Source organism: Sciurus carolinensis, chromosome 10 (assembly GCF_902686445.1).
Source record: "Sciurus carolinensis chromosome 10, mSciCar1.2, whole genome shotgun sequence".
NCBI lineage: Eukaryota > Metazoa > Chordata > Mammalia > Rodentia > Sciuridae > Sciurus > Sciurus carolinensis.
Genome location: NC_062222.1, coordinates 79920632 through 79947718, shown reverse-complemented (window position 1 = coordinate 79947718; position 27087 = coordinate 79920632). Strand labels below are relative to the sequence as shown.

At 35.2% G+C, this 27087-nt stretch overlaps 1 protein-coding gene across 7 annotated transcripts in view; it reads right to left on the bottom strand.

Annotated features, from left to right (window-relative positions):
- The window catches only part of G3bp2 (G3BP stress granule assembly factor 2), a 76832-nt gene that overhangs the window by 8980 nt on the left and 40765 nt on the right, over window positions 1–27087 (bottom strand). Inside the window, exons 1-9 of one of the 7 annotated variants that reach the window (XM_047565785.1) lie at window positions 22376–22594; window positions 12273–12388; window positions 8609–8727; window positions 5662–5743; window positions 4719–4892; window positions 4034–4124; window positions 3228–3330; window positions 2376–2556; window positions 1285–1383 (exon numbers count right to left, since the gene is read on the bottom strand). In XM_047565785.1, coding sequence (XP_047421741.1) covers window positions 1285–1383; window positions 2376–2556; window positions 3228–3330; window positions 4034–4124; window positions 4719–4892; window positions 5662–5743; window positions 8609–8703 — 825 coding nt within the window. In that variant the 5' untranslated portion in view covers window positions 8704–8727; window positions 12273–12388; window positions 22376–22594. Of the gene's footprint in view, window positions 1–1284; window positions 1384–2375; window positions 2557–3227; window positions 3331–4033; window positions 4125–4718; window positions 4893–5661; window positions 5744–8608; window positions 8728–12272; window positions 12389–22181; window positions 22328–22375; window positions 22595–27087 lie in introns of those variants that run through there. The other 6 variants (XM_047565782.1, XM_047565780.1, XM_047565784.1 and 3 more) reach the window with 6 other exon arrangements.

Below are 27087 nucleotides of genomic sequence, written 5' to 3'. Positions count from 1 at the left end.
ATAAATCAAGCCCCAATCTTGTTATTTTAGTTGTATGATCATGGGTTTTTGTTCTAGGCCTCAATTTTCTTATTTCCAAACAGGGAATACTGTACCTGCTCTCACAGGGTGGAAGAAAGGATTCAATGAGAATAAATATGAAGTGCTTAGCACAATGCCTAGTACATATGAAAGGTACAATAAGCATTAATAAACTTTTAACTATTTTAAATAAATGTAACCAAATCTATGAATGAAGTAACAACCCAAAAGTTCCAAATCCAAATCTGATAGAAAATTAAGATTTCAAAAGAAAAGTCACAAGTCACTTATCAGGTCTGAAACTGAGTTGAAAAGCATAAATGATACTGGGCAAACTAATTCTCTTTGTTCAGATGGAGTGTGGTTTGTGATTTAAGGTAACCACTTATTTCCTGAATATCTAACTAAAAAGGAAGGGGGTATTATGGCACTGTGTATTCTATTACATAGCTGATTATGATGTATAAAACACCAGAAAGACCTAATAATTACTAGGTACTTTTGAAACCTCAAAGTTTTACTGTTTAGAGCATACATAAGGAACATATGCTAACAATCTTAGATGTAAATCTAGTGGAATGAAATTTACTCAAAATGTGGGGAAAAAAGAATTGGACACCCTTTATGCCAATAAAATAAAATTTAGCTAATCTAAACTATATCTAACAAACATCATAAGTAGCCAGTGTTTAATTTTCACATTTTTGGAAAGTTCTGAAATGGGTAAGATGACAAACAGACAAAAAGCAGAATACTGGAATGATCAATCAGTTAAGGTGAACACTACAGTCATAAGTTGGTACAGGCTTCAATTAAACTGTGTGAACCACTTACAGACTGAGAGTTTAGGCAATGTATATTAAAAAAAGCTTTCTATTTTTTAAAAACAATAGTTCTTCATAATGCCACACTACTTTGTGCCTTTCCAAATGTCTTACCTAAAATATTTTTGCAAAATAAAATTTAGAATTTTTAAAAGGAACTTTTTTTTTGTTGTGTTATTTTAAGAAGCCTTTTAAATGACGATATTATATATTGGTAAAACCAACTTAATCTGTATTTCACACACCCAAACCCCAAATACCACCTATGCAGATGATGAATGGAGATTTGGCATTTAAAGTGGGTGTACTGACATTTAATACAATTTTTTTGTATATTTAATCCATAACTGCTGATTGACTCATTTAAAAAAGTATTTAAAAAAATAAGCAATTGGCAATGTAACAAGGATACAATCCAATGTGTTCACAGATTGGTTACCTGTGAGACTGGTGCTTTAACATGGGGTGGAATTCCAGAGGAAGAAACAGTACCACTAGGAGGCAGGTTTTTACTGGTCACTGAAGCCCAGGAGAAAGCCTGCAGGAAATGCAACAAACCTAGACTACTAATCATGGAAAACCACCAACATTCCTATAGGGAAACTTCCAAATATATATTTTCTTTTCATTTCTAAACTATTGCTCTATATTGGAGGATTCCTAAAAGAAAGGCACACACACACATGCCAGTCTATGTGCCAGCTTTCAAAATCTCATTATGCATGATTATAAATGTTTTGTCTGAACTACTAAATAAAACCACAATCAAGTTCCTACATACTCTAAGTAGATGAGCGAGTGGCAAACAAAACCACTAACAACTAGACATGCTAGAAAAAGCTGAACCTGATAGGACAGATTTCTTTCCCCCGTTGGGGGAAGATAGGGTGTGTGATGGTGTTAAGGGGAAAGGGGGAAAGATAGGAAAGAATAAGAATACTAACTGAAAGTTTTAACAGACATTCACAAATTGACAAGGAATCTCTTCCTCTCACTACCCAAACATACTTTAAAACCTTCTACTTTACAGAGAGATAAAAGAAGTTTTACATGATACACTATGGGTGTCACTCATCTTTACAAGACAGTTAATTGGTGTAGTAAGGAAACTGATCCCATTTAAACCACAGACAATAAGCATCTCTTTTTTATTATAGAACAACTTAAGTTGGGAAACTACGTGATTCCTGGTACATCTGTGCTTAGAGGATTTAATACAGAAAGGAAGAGCAACTGACAGCCTTATACATGGCCTGAAATAATTTCATGTATATAACTAAACATTAAATACAGACAAAGATTAATCTGAAGTTTATAAATTTCACTACTGGGGGGTCTTTTTGGGAGGGGCGAAAAAAAACAATGCACCTTCTTCAGGATAAAAAAAACTCCACAGCTTCTTTCATATACATAAAAAATGTATAGTTTACTATATTAAATAATTTAACACAAAACAAAAGTCATGCTTCATAAATGACACCAAATATGAAAGTATAATGTCAGAGGTCTGAAGAATTCCTTTGATCTAACCTTTGGTGGTTCTTGTGGCAGAGAAACTGGTTCTGCAGGAGGAGGAGTAGCAGACTTCTCCTCTAATTCTTCTAAGTTCTTTTCTTCCACTTGTGGTTTCAGTTCTTCAGTCTTTGTTTCAGATTCTGGCTCAGGTTCAGGGTCATGAGAGGATTCTTCCAAAGGTTCCTCTATGCCATTACTACAATAAAGGGTTTAGTTTATTCTTCAGCATAAAATGATCAGTTCAAGTAAGATAAAATTCAATCTCCAGTCTAATGAACATAACTAGTTATAAGCCAATAACCTGTTCTATAACAAGTTGGATTTTTTTGTTTTTGCAGTACTGGGGATCAAATCCAGGCCTCCTACATGCTAGGAATGCACTCTACTACTAAGCCACATCCCCAGTTCAACCCAACAATTTTAAAACTAACTTACCAAGAATATTTTTACAATAATACTAATGTTTTCTAACCCCTTTATTTTACAAAGTTTTATATAAGATAGAATGCTTACTCTGTGCCTTAAAAATCCTGCATCATTAGTAAATCACTGCTTTGATGCAAACCATATTCAATTTAAGTAAAACAATTATGTCCAAATTTCTTGTATACATATAATAGGAATGCACATTCTGGCCCAATAGGTAGTTTTATCAAAAATTTATTTCCAGGGGTTGAGGGTGAGGCTTGGTGGTACAGTGCTTGGGTAGTATGCATGAGGCCCTGGGTTTGATCCTAAGTACTACTAAAAAGCTTAAAAAAATAAATAAATAAATTTAAACTTCCAACAACAATCCTAGGAACAAAAACTACCTTGCAACCACACTGTAGTTCAAACCAAATGTAACCTTGCAAATACTAGTCTTACGTCACAGGGTGAGCTTCATAGTAACCACTGTTAGCATTTTCTTGCACAGGTTCAGGAGATGGTTGTCTTTCTTCTTGTTCTTCTTCTACTTCATCTTCTGACTCTGACAATACATAAGTCACATTTTTTTAAGTGGGTTTACATAATTATTAATACATGTATTTTAAATGTTTAAGGAAGTGTAATGTTAGTTAAAAAAACTACACAAAGATATTCAATTGCAATATTTTTTCTTAAGAAACTTAACAGAACAAGCAAGATAAAGTATTTATTGTACTCTATTTTAACAAGATGTATTAATTAGAAAAGGAAAACAGGAAATAAACTAAAATACATAATTCAATTTCCTTGTGACCTCTACTCAATAAAGCAGTAATTATGGAGAAGGAAACAAACCATTGTACATTAACAGAATATCAATCACATAATTATAGTATTAACCACAAAATGGACAGTCAACAAAAATACATTAGGGTATTTTAACTCCATTTTGATAAAAGTGCGGGTAAGTATAGGATCCAAAAAAGGAGAAAAAAAAAAAAAAAGGAAAAAAGAAGTGTATATAATAGGCACCCAACTTATGATTACCCAAATAGAATGAGACTAATGAAAACCTTTTTTCTTATGTTTGACTCTAATACAATTTCATATAACAAACATCACTATCTTTCCTAACAAAAAACAAGGGTGAAAGAAAAGAAAGTCTGACTTAGTTCCGGTAAAAGGCCAAATTTTAAACATTTCATTTAAACTAAAGAGTCCTTAAAATCATTGGCAGAACCCTTTTATCTTCAAGGTAATCTCACCTTCATCAAGTTCTGGTTCAGAATCACCAAATACTTCATCTTCATAGCGAAACATATCATTGTGAACATAAAATTTATTTGGAACAGATCCCTACAGGTAAATAACATACAAATACTCCATGAATACCCATAATTTCAGTACTACATAAAAAGAACAAATTATATGGCATATCATTTTAATTTTAATAACAAAATCTGAATTCAATATAATTTGCCAAAGCTAAGTGTAACAATGATGTTAATCTAATGTAAAACTAAAACTCTTCTCAATAGAAAAGAATCAGGACCAATTAATCAACATAACTTTTTTACCCCTACTCCCTTGTAAGTAACCTTTAAAGTATACTAGTACAGGGGCAGGGAAGTAGTTCAGTGAGCACTTTCCTAGCATACACTAGGTTTGATCCCCAGCACTGCAAAATAAATAAAATATACCAATATACTTTTGTATTAGGTCTATATACATAATCACCCATTTACATACTTGTATCAGTACTTAACTTCTAATTCCATAGTTATAGCATATGGACACACAAATTGTTTCAATAGATCAAATAAAATTTCTCAAAAACACAAATCTAAACCTATTAAAAGAAACTCTTGAACACTTCAACCAACAATTAAAAAACTACATCATAAAAAGACTACATCATGTAAATGAAAACTAAGGGAAGTGAAAACTTACTTCAGGAGCCAGAACAAAGGTTTGCATAAACTTCCTTTCTGGCTGTCCACTGTTAGACAGCAAACCCATGACCTGGACAACTACTCCATCACTCAAGGTTGCATGAGCATCCACATGACGAATTTTAGTATGACATTCACTGAAGTTCAGAGATAACACTTTGTGGTGTATATCCTTTTAAAGGGAAAAGAGGGGAGGAAATACAAATTCTTGTGATACTGCACTACTTAAACAAAAACCATTGCCTACACTTGATTTCCTCATAATTCTAAAATGTTAACTACTTAATCTTCCTGCTTCGCTTGAATCCATTCCACTATGTTACATATCAGTGTCAGACTGCTGCTCTGAAAAAGACCATTCTCAACATTTCATCTCTCTATACAAGAAATCAGAATGGCTCTGAGATTTTGTACAGTAATCAAGGCTTTGTATACAGTTTTCTCCCATTTTTCTTTAAGTAGTCATTCTCACACAGTGTTGACTGCCCCTTGACTTCACACCTAATTTTACTTTATTGTGATATTTACTGATGTCACTTTTCTACTTCCAAATTCTTTGTGTTTGGCAAGGTTAAATTCTTGGGAGTCTAACTGCAGTGCCGCATTCTCCACAGTCTTCCTACCCTATTAAGTCATAAAGAGCATATACTTCTGTGCATTCCTGCACAGGGTTTATCTGACATCTGGAGAAACTTACACTAACTCAACTATTTCATGTACAATCATCAAGGATATAAAACATCACATTTCCTCCATTGTATCCATCCCAAAGTAACACCATGTTTCAAACAAAATGGATGTATGTTTAAGAACTCCAAGCACATTTGGCAATTACAGAAACGCATCCCAGTTACAACTAATGATCATACTGAAGAAAAAGTCATTTTGAAATCTCTATCTTAACACAAAAAGACATTTAAAATATATGTGAAATGACTTACATTTTGGCCATAAACAGCTTCCTGGGGCTTTCCACTAGCATCTACTCCACCGTGAACATAGGAAGAATTCCGACCATAAAACCTATAAAACCAATGATAATTATGGATTACTAATGAATTAATAAGTGGCAGAGTCCTACTGTCAGACTAGGGCCAAAGTCCAGCTGTCACTAACTAGATGGGTAATCTTGGTCAAGTTACTTCATTTTAAATATTTATGTTCAGTTTCATTGAAGATATATATATATATACACACATACATATATACATATATATATTTTATTTTTATTTTTTTGGTACTTGGGATTGAACCCAGAGGTGCTTAACCATTGAGCCACATCCCCAGTCCTTTTCAATTTTTTTTTCTTTTTTTAAATTTTGAGACAGGCTCTTCCTAAGTAGCTTAGTGCATCGCTAAATTGTTAAGGCAGTCTTTGAACTTGTGGTTCTCCTGCCTCAGGCTCCTGAGCCAGTGGGAATACAGCTGGGATTACAGATGTGTGCCCAGCAATTTCCTAAGTTACAAAACAGTAGAGTAGTAACTACCTCCACAGCGTGCCATGAGAATTAAATGAATAATACACAGAATGCTCAGTGTACCTGGCATACTAAGATGATAATCATTAGCTATTCTCTTCTAATCCTCCTCATATCTTTATTTCAAGTGTAAGAATGAAATAGTCCAAGTATACTCTAAATACAAATGCTCTAATAAGATTCATTTTTCTTTAGATTAAAAAACTTATTATCTAGATTTGTCTGGAAATCAGATGTTCCATTTAAGACTCAGAACTACAAATGATTACTAATTCCAAAGGCTTCAATTAAAACAGTTTAGATTTTAAATTGAAATAATTCAAAGACCAAGTTAAAAATATGCAGTTACTTCAGCATCTAATTTCTCATTAATATTTTTATGTTGCTCCTAAGTAGATGATAAATTGACTTTCTCTGACATTACCTAAATTAGAATTAACATCTTTCTAAATTAAGGTTATCAAAAATGTAAAGCTAATTTTTTCAGAGAGAATTCATCTCCCATAATAGAATATGTTAAGAGGTACTTCTGTGCCAAGCAATATTCCCAGTGCATGACATATATTGATTCATTTAATCCTAACAATCTCATAAAATAAACACTTTTATTTAAATAAGTAGACAGGTTCAGAAGAGGCTAAACGAACTCCCCATACAGTCATATACCCATCAGGTAGGGCAGCTAGGACAAGAACCCTGACACTGACTCCAGAGTCCACACTTTTTAGCACTATCCTGTATTTAAAATTTATAGTATTTTCTCTCATGTGCTACTGAAAGCATGCAAAGTGCCATTATTTTTCTAAAGGAAAATTTGGCAGAGTATGTGTGTGTGTGTGTGCATGTGTGTGTATGTATGAAAAGCCTGAGAAACGATCATACTTTTGAAGCAACAATTCTGAGAACTTATTTCTAAGAATATAACTAACTAGGTAAGGTGCACAAAAATGCATGTTTAAGGATATTTCTTAGTGTTGTTTATACCAGTGAAAAATTTATAACAATCTTGATTTTAAGGGGGAAAGTGGTTAAATAAGCTAGGTATAAAACAGAAGTCTGTGCTGTAACTTAACATGATACTGTACAGTCCTACTATTCTAAATTTTGCTTTTATTGTTACAAGAAGAAAAAAAATGCTAATCCCATATTGTGAGAAGTCCAAATTCCAGATTTTGAAAAGCACTCTATTAATTCCAGTTTCCTCCCAAACTCTCTCACATACACTGTCAACAAGAACATCTTTGTTTTTTTAATTACAAAAACAGCTATTCATTTTGGGGTTTGAGAGGAGGGGCGGCATGCTAATTGTAATAAAAGCATCTGCACTTTATCTTTTTTTCTTTTCATTCATTTTTAAAAGCACCCATACTTTAAAAGACTTCCAGAAGGATTACATGAGATGATATACGTATCTTGAGTACTCAGAAAGGAGCACAAAACGGTAATTATAAAAACGCCCCTAGAAAAGCAAAGAATATTACACAAATTCAACAGTGCAAGATAAATTACAAAATCTAATTAGGACACTTAATTAAGAAGATCTATAGATGAAGGGCTAAGGATGCTGGTTCAGTGGCAGAACATATCCTACTATGCGTGAAGCTCTGAGTTTGATCCTCAGCACCGACAAAACAAACAAACAAACAAAAAAGACAACTCCATGGATAGATTTAAATCTTAACAGTCTTTCCCAGAGGAAGTGACAATGACATATTTCTCTTTAACTCACTCGGCTAGTGTGTTCTATAGCAATACTTAACAAACCTGATTCTTTTAAGAATCTTACCTTCCACTTGCTAAGATATACCTAGAGCAAAATAAGAACCCACAATATAAATCAATTTCATTTCAATCTCTAGGAAAATAAGCTTATAGCTGTCCAACTCTTGCCAAAATAGTAAACAAGGCTACTGTTACTATTTTACCCAGGAATACTACTTTGTAGATTCATATACAAATTTTCATTAAGAGCATAACTGATTCATTGCCCAACACTGAAAGCTCAAATATGCCTTACGACATTATTTCTAATTTCAAACTGACCATTAGTTGGTCAAGTCCCACATTATTATTTTAATGAAATATAAAATTCAAGAGTATACATAAAAGTACGTATGTGCATATATACAAGTGTGTGTGTGTGTGTGTGTGTGTGTGTGTGTGTGTGAGAGAGAGAATCTATGAATGTACTAAGTACTGGGATATGATGTATTTTTCTTACTGTGGGCTGTAGTCAAAACTTTAGAAAAATACTGGTCTTAGTCATTACATGGTAAAAAGTAGTAGATATGGCTTAGAGATGTTTACAAAGATACTGTCAAGTTATGAGGAGATAGGAAAGGTAAAAAGTATGTAGTAATTTAAAAAAAAAAACTAAATAAAAACACTAAATAATTTGTTTAAAATTTACCTGTGTAAATATTCTGGAGCTTTATTCAGCAAAGTATAATATTGCCTCACAAACTCCCGCCCTACAAGCAGCGGACTGGGCTTCTCCATAACCATTTCTTTGCTGCACAATGTCAAATGCTGAGGGAGCAAACACAAGAATAATTAACTATTTAAAAAGTCATCTTTGTAAACTACCATGAAATACATTTTCTTATTTTTATTTCATTGGTTCTTTTTGGACTGGGATTTAATCCAGGGGTGCTTTACCACTGGGCTACATCACCATCTCTTTTTATTTTGAGACAGGGCCTTGCTAAGCTGCTGAGGTTGGCCTCAAACTTGCAATCCCATGAAATGTTTTCTTAAGACATATAAATGGAAATAAATAAAATTAACATTATTCATTTACATTTAATTTTCAACAAAAGTCCTGGTGGCACACACCTATAATCCCAGTTACTTGAGGGGCTAAGGCAGGAGGGTCAAAAGTTGGCGGCCTGCATGGATGGCAAACATAGAAGACCTTGTCTCCCCTGCTCCAAAAAAAAGTAAGGGGGAGGGCTGGGGAGATAGCTCAGCTGGTAGAGTGCTTGCCTCACAAGCACAAGGCCCTGAGTTCGATCCCCAGTACCGCAAAAAAAAAAAAAAAAAAAGTAAAGGGGAATGTTGGGGATGTACATCTATAGAATAATACTTGTCTAGCATGCATGAAACACTGCATTCAAATTCCCAGTTAAAAAAAAAATTACAACAAAAAAATAGTAATTCCCAATATCAAAAGTTTCAATCTCCTTTTATTCCTTTTCTTGATTTCCCTAACCCTCGGTATAGGAGAAAGTACTTTCTTATTCTCAATAAATTCCAATTCCAAGAAAAATTAGCTCAAAATAGATACAACTTCTCATCGTTTATGCTTATAGCACCCAGAACAACCAAAATTACAACATTAGGAACTGAGAAGAAGAGAGGCAAAACTATATGCAAACTTGAATATGACTTGTTTTTCAAAAAAAAAATTAATTGGGATGCTGGTACAGCTCATTAGTAGAGTGAGTGCTTTGCAAGGTCCTGGGTTCAATCATAAATACAAATTATTTATACATATGTATATAAAAATCAAGCATTTTTATATTTATACATATGTATATAAAAATCAAGCATCCTTTTCCATTATACTTCAAATCACTGAACAATAATCAATTATTATCTATTGGGCAAATCAAAATGCTGCCTAAATTCCTATTTTTAACAAATTCAAACATAGGTTTCCTATAAACAACTAAAAATTTTCATAGTCAAAAAGCCTACAATAGCACAAGGCCCTGGGTTCAAATCCCCAGCACCGCAAAAAAAAAAAAAAATGCTGTTTTCGTAAAAGTCAGGTACCAATCATGACAAAACATAGTTAAGACTGTAGGCACTACACACTTCTTGCAACTTCCAATTCAACTTTACATCATGCTTTATTAGGTTCCTTTCTTCTCCCTTTGCAACTGTACTGAAATTCTCAAATTATGTATAAATGTTTTATAATGCCTCACCTACCTTTGAAATAATAAATTCACAAAGCATATCCAAATACTGCCATTTCAAGTATCTGATTTTCCCTAGACCTAAAACTTCCAATAAGGTAGTTAGGCTAACTACCATGAAGCATTAAAGGACTCTCACTTGCTAATTTGAAGAATACATGACCAGGGTAACACTGCATATGTAGGATCCTAGCTAAAATAAGTTAGACTTTATGTACGTATAATTTGCCAAAATACATTCTACCATTCTACTACCATGTATAACTAAAAAGAACAAATAAAATGAAATAAAATGGTCAGGAGGAGGAAAAAAAAAAAAAAAAAAAAGGCAGCAAAGCTGAGATGAGAATGCACCTCAGCGGTAAGAGTACTTTCCTAGCATGCACAAGGCCTTGGGTGGATCCCCATCACCACCAGAAACAAAACACAGTAGCAAAGCTTAGCAACTTAATATTTTTATTCCAAATAATGAGAGATGAAAAAAGTAGACTTATCTAGTGAAGTTTTCTAAAATGTAGAAATTATACTCATTTTAATATCGTAACAAGGATGTTAAAATAATAGAGGGCCAGGTAGGGTACGCCTGCAACCCCAGGAACTTGGAAGGTTGAGGCAGGAGGATCACAAGTTCAAGGCCAGACTCAGCAACTAAGCAATGCCCTAAGCAACTTAGTGAGACCCAGCCTCAAAATAAAAAATAAATAAAGGCTAGAAATGTAGCTCAGTGGTAAAGTACCCCTGGGCTAAATCCCCAGTACAAAAAAAAAGAGTGAGAGAGCGAGAGAGACTTAGAATAAAATACCCTCTGGATAATACAATTATGTACAAAATTTTCTTCAAACTGTGAAATGCTATTGGGGGGCTAAAGATGTAGTACAGTGTGAAGAGTTGCCCTAGGTTCAACCCCAGTACTGCCAAAGAGGGGTGGGGAGGGAAAGAGAGAAAGGAAAGAAGAAAGAAATGCCATTAGGGATTGGGTTTTTTTTTTTTTTTTTTTAATATCTTTTGTATTTCCAAATCCTGTACAGTAACACTGTTTTCATCCCAAATTTCCCATCACATCCATAAAATAAATATTTCAACTACCATTTTTGTCCTTACATATTTGGTTTTTTCTCAAAACAAAATAATAAGGTGCCAAGTACACATATCAATATCAAAGACAAGTCAAAATACATGAAAGATTCATTATAACAAAGTTCGAGAGAGGTTTCAAATCGCTCAACTATATATACAGTCACTAGGTATGCTGGTCATGAAAGTATCAACTTAAAAGTGCAGAAGAGGTAATACTCAACTTATCATTATTCAGTAAGTTATTATTTAGCATAACTGATTCAAAAGAGTAAAGAGGAAACGTTAAAAATGAAACTCAAATAGTGAATGAAATAATTTACAAAATGGGTTCTGCATAGTCCACTATTTCTTTTAAAGTGAGCAGGAAGCTCCCACAGAAGATAGTAAGAGAAAATGAATATGTTTTACTAAGAAGGTGTTTCAACACAGTACTTACAAATCAGGTCTTTACCACTCTTATATAAAATGACTCAATTTACAAAGTCAAGATATAATTAATTGATAGAAACCAACCAGAAAGAGAAGGTACTAGAGGAAAATAAGAAGGTTTAAAAAAAAAAAAAAAAACCCTCATTACTTATGGACTAATACACGACGAGTCTGTCCTTCATGAGCAACTGCCATTTCACCCATCTTCCATTTCTCTGCCCACCTTCCCATTTTCTACCCTTGAGCAGGGAGATTAGTTCAACAAATAAGGAATGGTATACAAAAAGAAATATTTGGGATAGGTTATAGATGAGCCACAGAACAAGGCAGTTTGGATACGTGAGGAAATTATATTCAGAATAAATGTGATTACAAAAAGAAAGAATAGTGTCATTTTTGTTCTTCACAGCTACGCACTCAACTAACTGGTAAACAATTTTTAGATTTGGGTTTTTTTTTAAGTTATCAAAACAAAATTCAGAACATGAGAGTGAGAAAAAAGGTTTTAACTACCTATCAATGATCAAGAAAAAGTCTCATTCTTTCTGAATCGCAATTTCCTAAAATAAAAATTGAGAAGAAATCTTGGGTCAAATCTAAAGGATCACACAGTTCCAAAGATAGGCAAGATTAAAGGATACTTACGTATAAAAACAATCCTCAGAAGGCTGCTCTAGCACCTTTAAAGATAAGAGCAATTATCACCACGCTTTAGAGAAAGTGCTATTTCATGTATTAAACTCCATATCTTGCAATGACACCTGAAAACAGGGAGACTGCCAATGTATAATAAGACACAATATAGAATGTACCCTGGCACATTAACATTATACAGACAAAGGCTTTCTCATAAACAAATCTTTTGTCAATTAAAAACATTAGCAATACTATTTATTTATACAGATCTTAAGATGCTTATATTCAGCTTCACTTCACTTTATAGAGCTTGGACTACCTTTTAGAGTTGAGGGTCACTCTTCAACTCTGCCCATCCTACCTTAAGTCCCTATGAATTTTTATCAACATCTCTTTTTATTCATTACATTTTCTTAAAATGTTTCCTCTCCATTTGCCTAGAGTTAATTTCTACTCCAGCTCTCATAAGAAACTACTCAAAATCAATTGTCACCATCCTTTCTAAATCTCTCAATAACACACACTGGGAGGTAGTAAAGGAGAAATAAGACATACAAGTGAGACCAAAAAAAAGTCACACGGGCTTTATATCCTACAACATACTCATTTCCTACACTTCAAAATAACTTTAAAACTGGGCATCATGGCACACAACTATAATCCCTATTTGGGTAGCCAAGGCAGGAAGATCCCAAGTTTGAAACCAGCCCAGGCAACTTAGCAAGACCATGTCTCAAAATAATAAAATGACTATGTATAGCTCAGTGGTAGAGTGCTTGCCTAGTATGTGTGAGCCCCTGTGTTCAATTGTGGGTAACACCAAGAAACAAAAACAAGGAAAAACACACCACGACTTAAAAAAAAAAATCTTACCGAAGTTATCATTTTTCCTCCATTAACTAAACTTCAGCTTTTAGGCAACAAATATATATAAGTTGTTTAAACTTACTTTTTTAATTGAGAATAAAGGAAGTTCAGTACAGTAATACGATGGGTCTGCCTCCAAGACAATCTCAGGTTATATTAATACAGATGAAATGTCTAAAATGAGCTGACAGTTCTAAGTACAAATTACAGGAAGATAGATTTGGATTTAATATAATGCAAGAATAACCAGTTATTCAAATGTCCAATAGAGATACTTCATGAATAGCTTGTCACTCTAGGTTTTCTAGATTTTAACTGAACAATTTAGTAGAAATATAGTAAAGGAATCCAAAAGAGTAAGATTAGGTTCTTCCAACACTAAGATTCTAGAAGTCCATTAAAAACAATCAGGACTTTTGACTTCTTCTCCACACTTATTTCATAACTTCCTAAGTATAATGACTGAAACTCTCTGCATTCATCTGAACCCAGTTAAAAATACTGTCCCCCTGAAAATCTTGCACCATCAACAAAACAGAACTCTTTCCTCTCAACTTTCAAAGTACTCTGGGCCTTTATCATGGCACTTTATTTTAATCATATTCTGCCCTAAGTTACCAACTGTGCAACTATCTTAGTACTCCTCTTCTCCATTCCCCTCTCAAATATTATAACTTAGCTCTTCCTTGAATGCAATTCTCTGGAATTTCACAATTCTTTGCACCAATCCAATGACTTCCTCAATCCTTCACCTGTATGAATTATCATGGTAAGCCACTTCCCCACCTAAATCTAAAATTCCAATGACAAAGCAACTTCCCTTCTCACCAAATTGCTGTCTTCGCAATTCTATATTCTAACCTGTCTGGCAATTTCAGATATTCTAATAGCTTCAGCTATCTTGTGTGTGTGTGTGTGTGTCTGTATGTGTACACACACACACACACACACACACACACACACATAGTTTTTACCTGTGCAGTTCTAACCATGTGCTGAATACCACACATGAATTCATAGGTAATTCAATATATGCATCCCCAATACAGAGAGAGTTGTTTTCTGATTTTCATTAGTGGTGTCTCCTCCTTCTAGATGAACACTGAGTTGTTAAGTGACTTTCTTACTCTAAGCTTTGCCATTCAATCTGTGAAGTTCTGACAACTCAAATCTCTTGGAATTGTTTCCTCCATTTCACTCCCCCTGAATTAATTCAGATATTATAGCTTTTCCCTCAAAAGTCTTTCAGCATTTAAAAAAATAAAAAATAAAATAAAAGAAGAAAAGTCTTCCAGGGTCTTGTATCATGTACAGAATACATTGTATAGAGTAAAATCCAAACACCTGAATTCAGTTTGGCATATTAGGCCCTCCAAGGAAATAATACTTGGCATTCACAGTTCTAACCAACTTTTCAAATGTATATCCCACTACATTTCTCACTCCTGTACTGTTATGAATACTTTGCCATTCAATATCATTCTCTGAATTTTCATTCTCTAAGACTGTGTCTTAGTTCAGTTATTCAACAAGCTGAGTGAATGAGAGAGGCAACAACAAATCATTCTATTTAGTGAACATCCAGTGTATGTGCACCTGAAACCACACAAGGAAAAGCTATAGTAAAAAAGATAGACATGCTCTGCTGTTCAAAGAAACGAAGAGAACAAAAGAGAATTCCTAAACATAATTATCTTAAGTGATAAAATTACAAACCCTCCAACAAGAATATATTGCCTGAATTAGAAGTAGAAACATAACATGCAGAAAATGATAATATTCTGAACCAGAACTAAAAGAGAGAAAAATTTTGAATGTATCTGATTCTAAAGACCTCTTCAGAAGAAAGAAACAACCTATTAAAACACAAAGATAAAACCAAGCATGGTGACACATGCCTGTAATTCCAGTGATTCAGGAGGCTGAGGCAGGAGGATTATAAATTTGAGGCCAGCCCCAGTAACTTGGAGAGGTCCTGCATAAAAAGGATATAGCTCAGGGATATAACAAAACAACACAACACAAAGATATTTCGACAGTAAATACAGCTGTTATGGAGGAATGTTAATAAACAGTTAAATGATTGATCATGCAATTTCAGATGTTTTTAAAAGTTCATCTTCTACATTACTAGGCTTATTTAGATGTAAAATGGATATAAGTACACATTTACATGAAAACATACTACTCCTATAATATTAAGTTAGAAATGAGAGTTTTGTGATTAAAGGTCCAAATAAATTAAGTATAGCAGGTTAGCACACATAATTTTTCTTTCTTTTTTTTAAGTACTTGGGATTGAACCCAGGGTCTCTCCACATTTGGAAAGTGTACCACCACTGAGATTTACATCTCCAGTCCTTTTATAAAATTTCATTTTAAAAAGACAGCTTTGCTAAATTGCCCAGGCAAGCCTCGAATTTGCAATCATCCTGCATCAGCATACTATAGTAGCTGGGATTATAGGACTGTGCCATCATGCCCAGTTTAACAGATGATTTTAAGAACTATTTGAGATAATTATATTTCAGAAATTAAGCATTACAATAGACTCTCACATATATAGTCAATTTATCTGCAAGGGCATCAAGGTAACACATTTAGTCTTTTCAATGAAATGACTTGAAATATCCAACATTCACATTAAAAAAATAAAGTTAAAAGTTTTACCTATATTTTGTATCCTGTATCAAAATTAACTGGAAATGGACCATAGACCTCAATACAAAACCTAAAACTCTACCTTTTAGAAGAAAACAGGAAAAAAAAAAAAATCACTGTGACTGTGAAGATTTTTTTTCAATAAGACACAAAAAAGCACAAAAACATTAAAAAAAAAAAAAATGGTGAACTGTACCTTCATTAGAATTTAAAACTTCTGTCCATTTAAAGATATGAATGTAGGGTACATGGCTATAATCCCAGCAATTTGGGACGCTGAGGCTGAAGGACCTCAAGTTGAAGGCCAGCCTCAGCAAGTTAGTGAGACCCTGTTTCCAAATAAAAAATTGAAAAAGGCTCAGGAACGTAACTCAGTGGTAGAACACCTTGGATTCAATCCCTAGTACCACAAATAATACTCGATATTAATAAAGAATGCATCAAGGATAAGCCTGAAAGAAGGTATCGGTACGATGTGGCTGATAAAAAAACATGTATCCAGAATATATACAGAACTCTTAACTTAGTAAGAATGTTAAAAATCGAATTTAAAAAATGTGCAAAAGATTTGAATATACACTTCACTAAGATAAATTCACGAAAGATGATCAAAATCATTAATGAACAGAAAAATGCAGTAAAACCACAATGACATAACACATCTATAATAATGGCTAATATTAAAATCTAAAATCACCAATAACTGGAAGGATGAGATAACTGATAGAAAGGGAAAGTAGATACACTTTAAACAATATGAGTCTTATAAAGTTAAACATACACATACATTACCCAGAAATCCCATGCCAATGTATTTACCTAAGACAAATGAAAACATTTTGTCCATAAAACAATCTTCATATTATTTGCTGTAGCTTATTAATAAACACTCCCAAACTGCAAACTAGCCAGGCGAATGAATAAACAATTCCAGTAAAACTGTAAATAATAATTAAATAATACGCAATAGAAAGGAATGGACACATGCAAGAACATGATTTAATTTCAAGTGTTAATCTAAACTAAAGAAGTCAGGCACAAAAGACTAACATTCTATGGATAATGACATTCTGTAAAAGGCAAAACTTTACAGATATCAAGAGCAGGAAGTACACGGAAGTTAGGGCTATAATGGGGTACAAAAGAACCTCTGGGGTGATGGGTCTATATTCTAGCTTGATTGTAGTGATTTCATGACTACATGACTGTCTAAAGTCATACAACTACACACAAAATAGGTTTTTATTGTTCACAAATTATACCCCAATTTTTAAAACTTTGCAATTCAATTTTGCTTAATTAGGTCAATTACTTTACATTTATGAATATATTGCATAACAAGTATTTATACAAAAGAAACACGGTATCCTGTAATCAACAATATTCACAGTTCAAAAAAGACAATTTATTCAAAGACACCATCTTTTTTACCTATTAAGTTTGCAAAATTGAAAATAATTCATAATAGTATTATTAAGGGTATGGGGAGAAAACGGGCTCTTTCACATATGGTGCTGGTAAAAATATTAATTGCTACATCCTTTTAGAGATTGTAATTTGACAGTTCAATTCCAACTGATTATAATATCATGCACTCATTAAAAAAATAAAAATCAGGCATGGTGGCACACATTTGTCATCCCAGTTACTCAGGAAGCTGAGCAGGAAGATCACAAGGCTGAGGCAAGCCTGGGCAATTTAGTCAGACCCTGTCTCAAAATAAAATAAAGAGGGACAGAAATGTAGCTCACTGGTAGAGTACATGCCTAGCAAGTACAAAGCCCTGGATTCTATCACCAGTGCTGCAAAAAAAAAAAAAAAAAAAAAAAAAAAAAAAAAAAAAAGAAAGAAAAGAAAAGAAAAGAAAAAATAGGAAAGAATTATAACTGTAAACAAGAATGTCCACAAAAGTTAAGCAATAATCACAATTGTAGAACAATGATATCAGTCTTGTCTTTTGAAAAATGTATGGTACAGAAACAAATACCTGAGTTAGGTATGGGGGCAGAGTCTAAACGTACTGCTGTCTATTACAAAGAGCATACATTAAATTTGTTAAGTTTTGAAATCATATTTTTAAATTCTCATTCCACTTCTAATAACATCTAACATAAGCATGTTACCAGTTAGAAATATGGTTCTAGAATAAAGGGTCAAAGTGTGAAAATTAGGCTGGGGCTGTAGCTCAGAGGCAAAGCACTTTTGTGCATGAAGCCTTAAGTTCCACTGCTAACTTGTTAGAAAAAAAGAAGTGTGAAAATTCATTGAGCACTTACTAGTAAAATTAAAAAGTATTCATTACCATTATGCCAACACTAGTGACAATGTGTCTGACAAAATATTTAATGGTCTGTGTGTATTTACAATGTTACTAATTGAAAATAAAATTTAGGAAATGGAAATGGTGGAACATACTAAAAACACCATGCCAGAGTTAAAAATGATCAGCTATGTGGAAAAAATAAAAGGAAATTTTGCTATCTAAATCCTAAAAAGCACTCTCCACTTTAATGTTTCTAAATGATAAGCTATGGAAACATCAGTATAATGGTTCACATGCAGTTCTATACTGTCAAAGACTATAGAATTACAACAAAAACACACACACAAAAAAAAAACCAGTAAAAAAAAAGTTACAACCGAGGTTATGATTTCAGTCATGTAAAAGCAATGCACCCAATGTGGGCAAATGAATAAAATTAATTTAAATCCACTAAAGACAGAAAATTATCAGAGCAGATTACAATAGAAAGGCAATGTAATCCAAGAAAAATAAATTTGTATTCCATCAATTCTTAACTGTTATTAGGGACCTCTGAAATGGCTTCTCTCCACGCTCTTATTAAAGAGATTTCTCCATAACCCTACAGTGTAAAATGGCTAGATCTACAGAAAATCTAATTTTAACTGATAACTTCAAGTAACTGGCCACAAGTGTTTTAAAGTTTCAGATTTTGGAGCATTCCAGCTTTTGAATTAGAAGAAGTTCAACTGGTGAAGACTATGCAAATACTCCAAACTCCCAATACCCCAAAATCTGAGCACTTCTGATCCCAAGCATTTCAGGTAAGGAACATTCGACCTTAATAAGCATCAAAACATGGTCAAAAACTTCACTCACTACAAATTACTTGCATGAAAAGTTCAAATCACTCTTTGGTGGTTATTTCAATTATTGCAGAAAATGGTCAAAACAAAGACTGCTAAGAAGAAATCACTTATCACATTTCCTTATTTTTTAAAAAAAAGTCAATAAACCAAACAATATGACATTTAGAAAAGGAAAAAAAAAAATCTAGAAAAATAAACTTTATATCCTGCTTCTTATAGAAAGAATATTTCCAGTAACAGGTTGCAGTTTTCTTTACCAGAAATTGTGTTTTCTATGGATATACCTGTGTTAAGACCCAGCTTACCTCCACTATAGGATGCTTACTCCTAGTTTCCTGGAGTCCATGTGGACTCACACTGTCAGGCCAATGCCCATTCTCCTGAGTCAAGAACCCATTTTTCAATCATCTGTCCCCTATTAATACTGAAACTTTCCAAAATTCCTGGTGGTCTTTGTTTAAAGTGAAATTAACAATTAAGAAAGTACTATACCTTTTTAGAGCAGTGACCTCCAATTCATTGTGGCAGAACATAAAATGAAAGCTCAAAAAAGAGCTAAGAATTATAGTAATAGAAATAAATAACAATGGGAAGTAAAGGATTAAGCCTCTTCTTTTTTCAGGTCCCAAAGATAAGGGAGCAAGTTTTGATGTTCAGAACCCAACAAAGTAAACAAACATTAAGAAATGGAAGGCTGGAGTTGTGGCTCAGTGGTAGAGTACTCACCTAGCATGTGAAAGGCACTGGGTTCAATTCTCAGCACCACATAAAAAAACAAATAAAGGTATTGTGTCCATTTACAACTAAAAAAAATTTTTAATGGAAAGTTCCCAAAACAAAAGCATGCATTTATATTATGCATTAAATTGGGAGGCAGGGGGAGACCCGGGATTGAACTCAGGGGGCACTCAACCACTGAGTCACATCTGCAACACTTTTTTGTATTTTATTTAGAGACAGGGTCTCACTGAGTTGCCTGGTGCTTCACTTTTGCAGAGGTTGGCTTTGAACTTAAGATTTAAGATCATCCTGCCTCCGCCTGCTGAGCCAGTGGAATTACAGGCTTGTGCATTAAAATTTAACAAGTAACCTGTATGTTCCTTTATCTCCTTAAAATAGGTAGGGTATTAGCTTCACTTATAGAGAAGAAAAATGTTATTTAAAGCACAAGGAAAAGAGATCAAGGTCCCTTATAGAAATAAGAAAAAGGATGTGAAATAGGGTCTCCTGCCTCTAGTAATGCTTTCATGATGATACCTGATTAAGAACATCTGCTTTGAAAGAACTGCCAAAGGATCAAGAACATAAAAAATTAATTTAAAAAATCCAACTCTCAAGCTTATTTGAAACTGTTGGGAGAAGTAAAAAAGCAAAGGAATAGGACAATAATACAACAGGAAGTACAAAAGTCATTCCCAACATACCTACTATGGTATTAAAATAGGCTTCTACTTAAGTTTGGAACCTTTCAAAATAATTTGTACCTTTCAAAATAAGCAGTGAAAAGGGGTCACTGTCTTAATAGCCACTCAGCATAAAATGTGAAAAAAGTCTTCTTAAGGCAGTTTAGAAAATATAATTCTGCAAGATAAATAAGGTGCTAAGAATTTAAAAACTTAGTATTTATAAATTTGCCATGATATTAAATTTTGATTTTTAATCTCTCATAAATAAAATATGCATTATGTTCCCTGCTATCAACAGTGCCAACAATTTCTTTAAGCCAGAAATTGCCTAATGACAATTCAACTCTTCAGTTTCTAAGTGAACTTATTAAATTAATAAGTCTAGTTGACAATTAAATGACTTTTCTTCTTTCTTATTTTCTATTTCTGATCTTTATCCATTCCACAAGCATTCTGGTTCACTCCACTGTTTGTGCTTTTCTTGATGTTTGTCCCTCACAATTAATATTTCAACCCGGTATATTCAACAACTTGAACCATTGCAAGACTGAGATAATAAGCAATCCATTTAAGGTATTTACTTTCCCTACAATTCCTTGATAATTTTTCAGAATCAAACAACTTGTTGAGATTGTCATTAACAGAACACAAATGACTAATTCTAAACATTAAAAAAAAATACGGTAATATCGCCAAGACAACACAATTCAATCCTAAGGTTCAAAGTTATCAAACCTACTTAAAATCAGAAGTCTTGGATATCAAAAGGTACACTGGATTTGGCAGGGTCAAATGTTTACTTTGAAACTTTGTACACAGGCCTAAGACTATATTAACTGCCAAATAAGGAGATGGACAAGGATTTACCATCATCTCCCACTCTAGGAGACTCTGTTACCTTAACTGCAATTAATGGTTCCTAGATCAGGTACTTGCAATTCTAATGTTGAAACACCAGCACGAGGTATTGTGCCTTGAACCTAAAATCAGTATTTTAACCCAAGTTAATAACAATCACATACAGGGAAATAATGGGACAACTTTCCTATTACAGTTTAGGTGCACGTGTTTCGTTTTTTTTAAGAGGCAAAGGCACCTTGCCAAAAATCCGTTAAAAAATTAGTTACATCTTGGGAGAAAATCGATCTATGCGGAAAATTGTAGACACGAATCTATATTCGCCCCAAAGCAACATAGGGCCATCTTAAGAAATGTGCTTTCAGAGACACTGGAAAAATTCGATCAGATTCAACTAACAAAATCCACAATCTAGGGAAGCTTAACTTCCTCTCATTCCCCAAAACAAAACAATATTCTATTCCCGGGTTAGCAGAGGATCATCTGCATAACAAGGGGACTTAGAAGGCACACGTTAAAACCCTAGTATCCGAACGCGTTCGGAATAAACTCGAAGGGAGGTGGGTGTCACAGACGCCGGAACACTAAGCACCCGGCAAGCGAAGCGGCGGCTGCCTTCAAACCCGGATTCTGTTTCCATGCACAGAAATGGTGCCCGGAGGCCGCTACTTTCGCATCTGCGTCGCTTCTGCCTCCGCCGACACAGCCTCTTTTCCCCTCCCCCACGGGTGGGGCGGCGACCGCGTCCCCGCTCCGAAGCAACCAGGAATAAGAGGTGCAAATGACTCGGGAGACAAGGCTGGTGGCCTCCCCACCTTACAACACCCTCTCCAGAGAGCCCACTCCCCCGTTTCCCGCATAAGCTTTCATCGCTCCTTCGGGAGCTGCTGCGTCCCTCTGCCCACCTCGCCATCTCATCCCCACCAAATCCTAGCCCCACCTGTGCCCTCGGAGACCTCCGTCCGCACCGCGCGCGCTGGTCACCTCCCTTCCTACAAGGCCTCCCATTCCTCACCTTTGAGGAAAGTCTCGGCTTCTTTCACGCACACACCGCAGCGTAGACAGCCGGCAAGAACAATGTCCCTCTCTGCCGCAACACCTCGGACACCGGAGCTCACACACAGAACGGTTGCCGCGAGCCGCGGAGCGCAAAGGGAATGTCCCCTTCCGACCACCACACCGACCTCCCCTCCCGGCCCCCGTACACACCTCCAACCAACAGCGGCGGCGGGTACGTCGCGCGGAGGTCAGCAGGAGAGTCGCCGAGGATCGGCTACCGCGGATTCTTCTCGCTCGCCGCCTCCTCCCCGCGACAAACCAGAAGCCTCGGAAGCCGGAGAACCGCGAGACCGCTTCCCTCACAACCACCTCTTCCCGGGCGCCAGGCGATGCGACGAACGACAAGGAACACGGACGTCCCGCCCCCTTTGCCACCGCCCCCTCTTATTGTTTTACCCCTGCCGAAAGGGCCAGGGAACCCCCCAGCACAGCGTCAGCCAATCACGCATCTCCTTCGCGAGCCGGACCCAACCTTCTCGCGTCCCTTTGCGGAGCAGGCGCACTACGCCGCCGCGCTCGCGTACACTCGCGCCCGGAAAGCCGGGGAACCGGAACCGGCCTAAAGCCGGGGCGACAGTCCGCTGATTTGACGTCACAAGGAGGCTGCTTTCTCTTGCGTTGGGACTCCAGCCTGTCTGCCCTTCTTCCAGATGGCGCGAACAGGAGCTGGTTCCCTGCAGCGCTATGTCTTGTCGACTTATATTCCTGATCCCTTTAGTAATGTTAATACGGAGGGAATTTAGTAATCTCCCCTAACGCGGTGTTTTCAGTTTGCTGCCCTAGAGAAGCAGTAATTCGAGCCTGTGGTTTCAGCTGTTTGTACACAAAACTCATTTATTAATCCATTCTGGGAAATGAATTTGAATCCCATGGAGGAATCATATCCTAATAGTTCAAAGGAATTTATGTTGCGAGCCTACTAGGTGCTAGACTCTGAGGTGCTGGAAAAATATGAAAGACTTTCTTTGTGTGGCCATTATGTATTTAAGCATAGCTAAATACATATGAAGCCTTTCACCTACTAAGGTTAAAAGGCTTGAAATCCCGGGAAATACCAAGATCACAGTCTTGTCCCACGTCTAGGACCAGACTTGCCCCTGGCCTTAGCTGTGGACAACAATGGACTCCTGGTCTTGATTAGGGCAAATAGACAAGTCTTTAAAGATGCCTCTTTATCCCTTTCTGGAAACTGGCAGTTTTCAGAGAATGTCAGGGCAGCGGAAGGATTTTGGAATGTAGAGAAGTGATGAAAGAAATGAAAGGTTGATTAAGAAAGAAAAAACATTTCTTAATGTCTTAAAACATTTATTAATGCCTATCAAACATGACGCAAAAGCGTTTCATCAGTTTTCACAATTTTATAAGGGCGATTATAACTTACTTTACGAAAGTAAAAACAGGTGCACCAATGCAATAGCAACTTTTGGGCCTCCAAAATTTACAATGACTTTACTTTGATCACTTAATATTTTTGTTATGTGCAAAATATATGGGCAGATCATCACTTTTATTAAATGGATCTCAGATGTTTTTCCTTAAAGCATAATACATTACATGCAAATTACCTTTTAAATATAATACCAGGCACAATTCTAATTACTATTTTTATGCCCACTTAACAGATTAGGAAACTGAGGTTCAGAGGTGTCAAGGAACTTACCCAAAGACACAGCTACTATTAATTTCAAACACAAGCAATCACCTCCATAGTGCATGTTCTTAACTGTAAGCTACATAGAACATTTCTACTGTATTACCATATTTACTTATTATCTCTACTGCTGACTAGCATTTTAATTGTTTCCAGTTTGGTACTAATGTGCAATGCTGTTATAAATATTCCTTACCATTTACCCTGATACAGTGGTTTTCAGACCTTATAGTGCATCAGAATCACCTGGAGTGTTTGTTAAAACATGCCTCCCAGATTTTCTGATTCAGCAGGTCTGTGCTAAAACCTGGTAATTTGCATTTCTCACAGTTCTCAGGTGATGTTGGTACTGCTGCTCTAGAAGTTGGCAAACTTTACTGTGAAGGACGAGATAGTAAATGTTTTAGGTTTTGAGGGACACATATGGTCTTTGTTTCATATCCTGATCCCAACCCTTTATAAACCTTTTTCAAATGCAAGAAATATTCTTAGCTCTATGGCTATACAAAAGCAGGCCTCTAACAAACCATGCTCTAGGGTATGTATGAAAAAGGAAATTTACTGGGAAAAAGAAGATCCATATATCTTCAATTTGAGTATAACTCTAACCTATTCTCCTAGGTGGCAACTTTCACCTCCTGTCTCTCAAGTCTGTGCCCTCTGAATGCCTCTGATAGTGACAGACAGCCTCTTTCCAGGTTTAGGCTCCTTTCAACGTTTTAGAATGACTGGAGGATCTGCTAACTAATCTCTCTAACTTTCAAAATAATCTCCAGGAAACAATCCAAATTCCCACAGACTAGGCAGGGAGGTCAGTAGGAAAGGGATTCTTTTTCTGATACCACACACACAGTAGGAAAGGGATTCTTTTTCTGATTTCACAGTAGTGAAATCTGTTCCCTCTAATTTCATTTGTTCTGGATTTAGACACTTCACATCACTATTAGTACTACTAGTAGTCTAAGCCACCATTGCCTATTCCAAGAGTTTTCTACTTGATTGAGATGCTTTCACTTTTATTTCTTTATATTCCATCCTCCTCATAATAGCCATATCCTTTACAGCTGTAAATCAGATGAGATCCCCAAAACCTTCCAAAGACAATACAAAATATCAAGTACTTACCATGGCCTACCAGGCCTACCTGATCTAGGCCTTACTCATTACTTCCACCTCTCTTCTTACCACTATTCCTCTTACACCATTCCAGCCCCCTCCTCTGATACTCCAATTACATTCCTACCTCAAGGCCTTAAATGTGAACCTTTAGCAAAAGTCTTTGAAAAATAAAAGACCTACTGATTTCCTTCAGTACCCATATTAAAATATCTCAAGAGCTGGGAGTATAGCTGAGTGGAAGAACATTTCCCTAGCATGCATGAGCTCCTGGGTTCAATCCCTAGCACTGCAAAACACACACACACACGCACACACAAAGAAAAACAACAAAACATCTCACTCAAGCCTTCTATAGGTGAGTTAGATTTGAGTTCCTCTAAAACTCCTCCTTAAATTTCAATTACTGCTGCTTAAGTGATCTACTAGCTTGTTTGTATTCTGTCATTTTGCATTCTCTCTGCTTTATAGTTCATAGATTCTCCTATTTTTATATAAATATAAGCTAAATGGCAGTCTACAGGTTGTCTCTGTTGTCAGAATGTCTACTTAGTAATAGCTTAGAAGAGACTTTAAAACTGGATTCATTCTTTCAGTAGCCACCATTGAGTGACACAGTATCAAGCATAGAGGCTCAGGATGGGCAAAAGTAATTGAAATACAGTGTCTTCAGGGAATGTGGAAAGATAGAAGAAGGAATATGGGAGGAGAGAAGAAACAAACACAAAAAACAAGGAGAGACAAAAAGGGCGAGGCAGAGAAAGGCAACAGGGAAACAATTAGAATAGAAGTTACTATTATTAAGTGACAGTACACTAGAAACACTGACTAGTGTTGAATTTATCATTTAATATCTGATAACCTTTCTTGCCTTCTACACACACAAACACATCTGTAAGTCCCATGAGGGAAGAACTCTCTTGGCCTCTGATAGCACCTGATACTGTCACACTGAAAATGCTCTGTATGCACATACTGACTGACCATTGTGGAAGAACAGAGAAAAAGCAATGTTTCTCCTGAGCTTTGAGTAGTTTTAATGTTTTGATCCTAACTTCCAGAATAGTATATGATTTGTTTATTGTTATTATTTCTTAATACTTTTATTAAGGCTGTGGATTTTCCCTTCCCAATAGCTTAGATCATAGCCCATAGATTTTATTCAATATTGTTTTCTAAATAAATTGAAAATGCAGTTTAGACTTCTTTGATTCACTTATTGTTTAAAGACAGGTAATGGAGATAGCTAGGCATTTGGATTTTTAAAGTTTCTGTTTTTACTTGTTAATTTTAATGTATTATGAGCTATGAGTACAGCCTAGTTGTTATGCTTTTTGGAATTTGCTAAGATTTTTCATGTGACCTAACATAGGTACAACTTTTGTAAGTTGTTCATAAAACTCTAGTAAACTGCAATCACCTTCTTCTGCTTTTATTTTTCCCTTCCTAATAGCTTTTGCATTACACACTTTTTTTTTCTATTTTGAAAGAAATTCATAGATACTGAAAAGTTGCAAAAATAGTTTTTAAAAATCTCATATACCTTTCACGAACATTCCTCAAATGTTAATATGTATTATATTTGCTTTATCATTCTCTTTATTTTCTCTGTCTTTCTCTTTCTCAGTAAGCTGCCAATTCCCTGAGTTCTTTGTATTTCCACTCTTTGGGTTTCATCCTCTGCCTAGTACTGTGCTTGATACATTGGCACTCAGTGGTAATTACTTAATGAGTAAATCTAGGAGTTTCAAAGAAACCCATAAGTGATAGTTATTATGGGCACTCTGCCAGACAACTAGTGGATTGCCATGTGTCTTCTATCCATAAAAAAGCATCCAGATGACACTGTACTCCATAAACATGTATAATTACTAGGTGTCAATTTAAAAAACATTTTAAAAAGCAACTAGAAGAGATCTTATTTTAAAATTTTTCTTGACATGATGTACCTTTACTCCTTAAACAATTCAGTATGTTTCTTTAAAGGGCATTCCCTTATGTAAACATAAATAATTACAAAATCAGGTATTAATATTGATATAAGAGATTCAGATTTCATCAATTATCCCACTAATATCCTTTATAACAAAAAAAA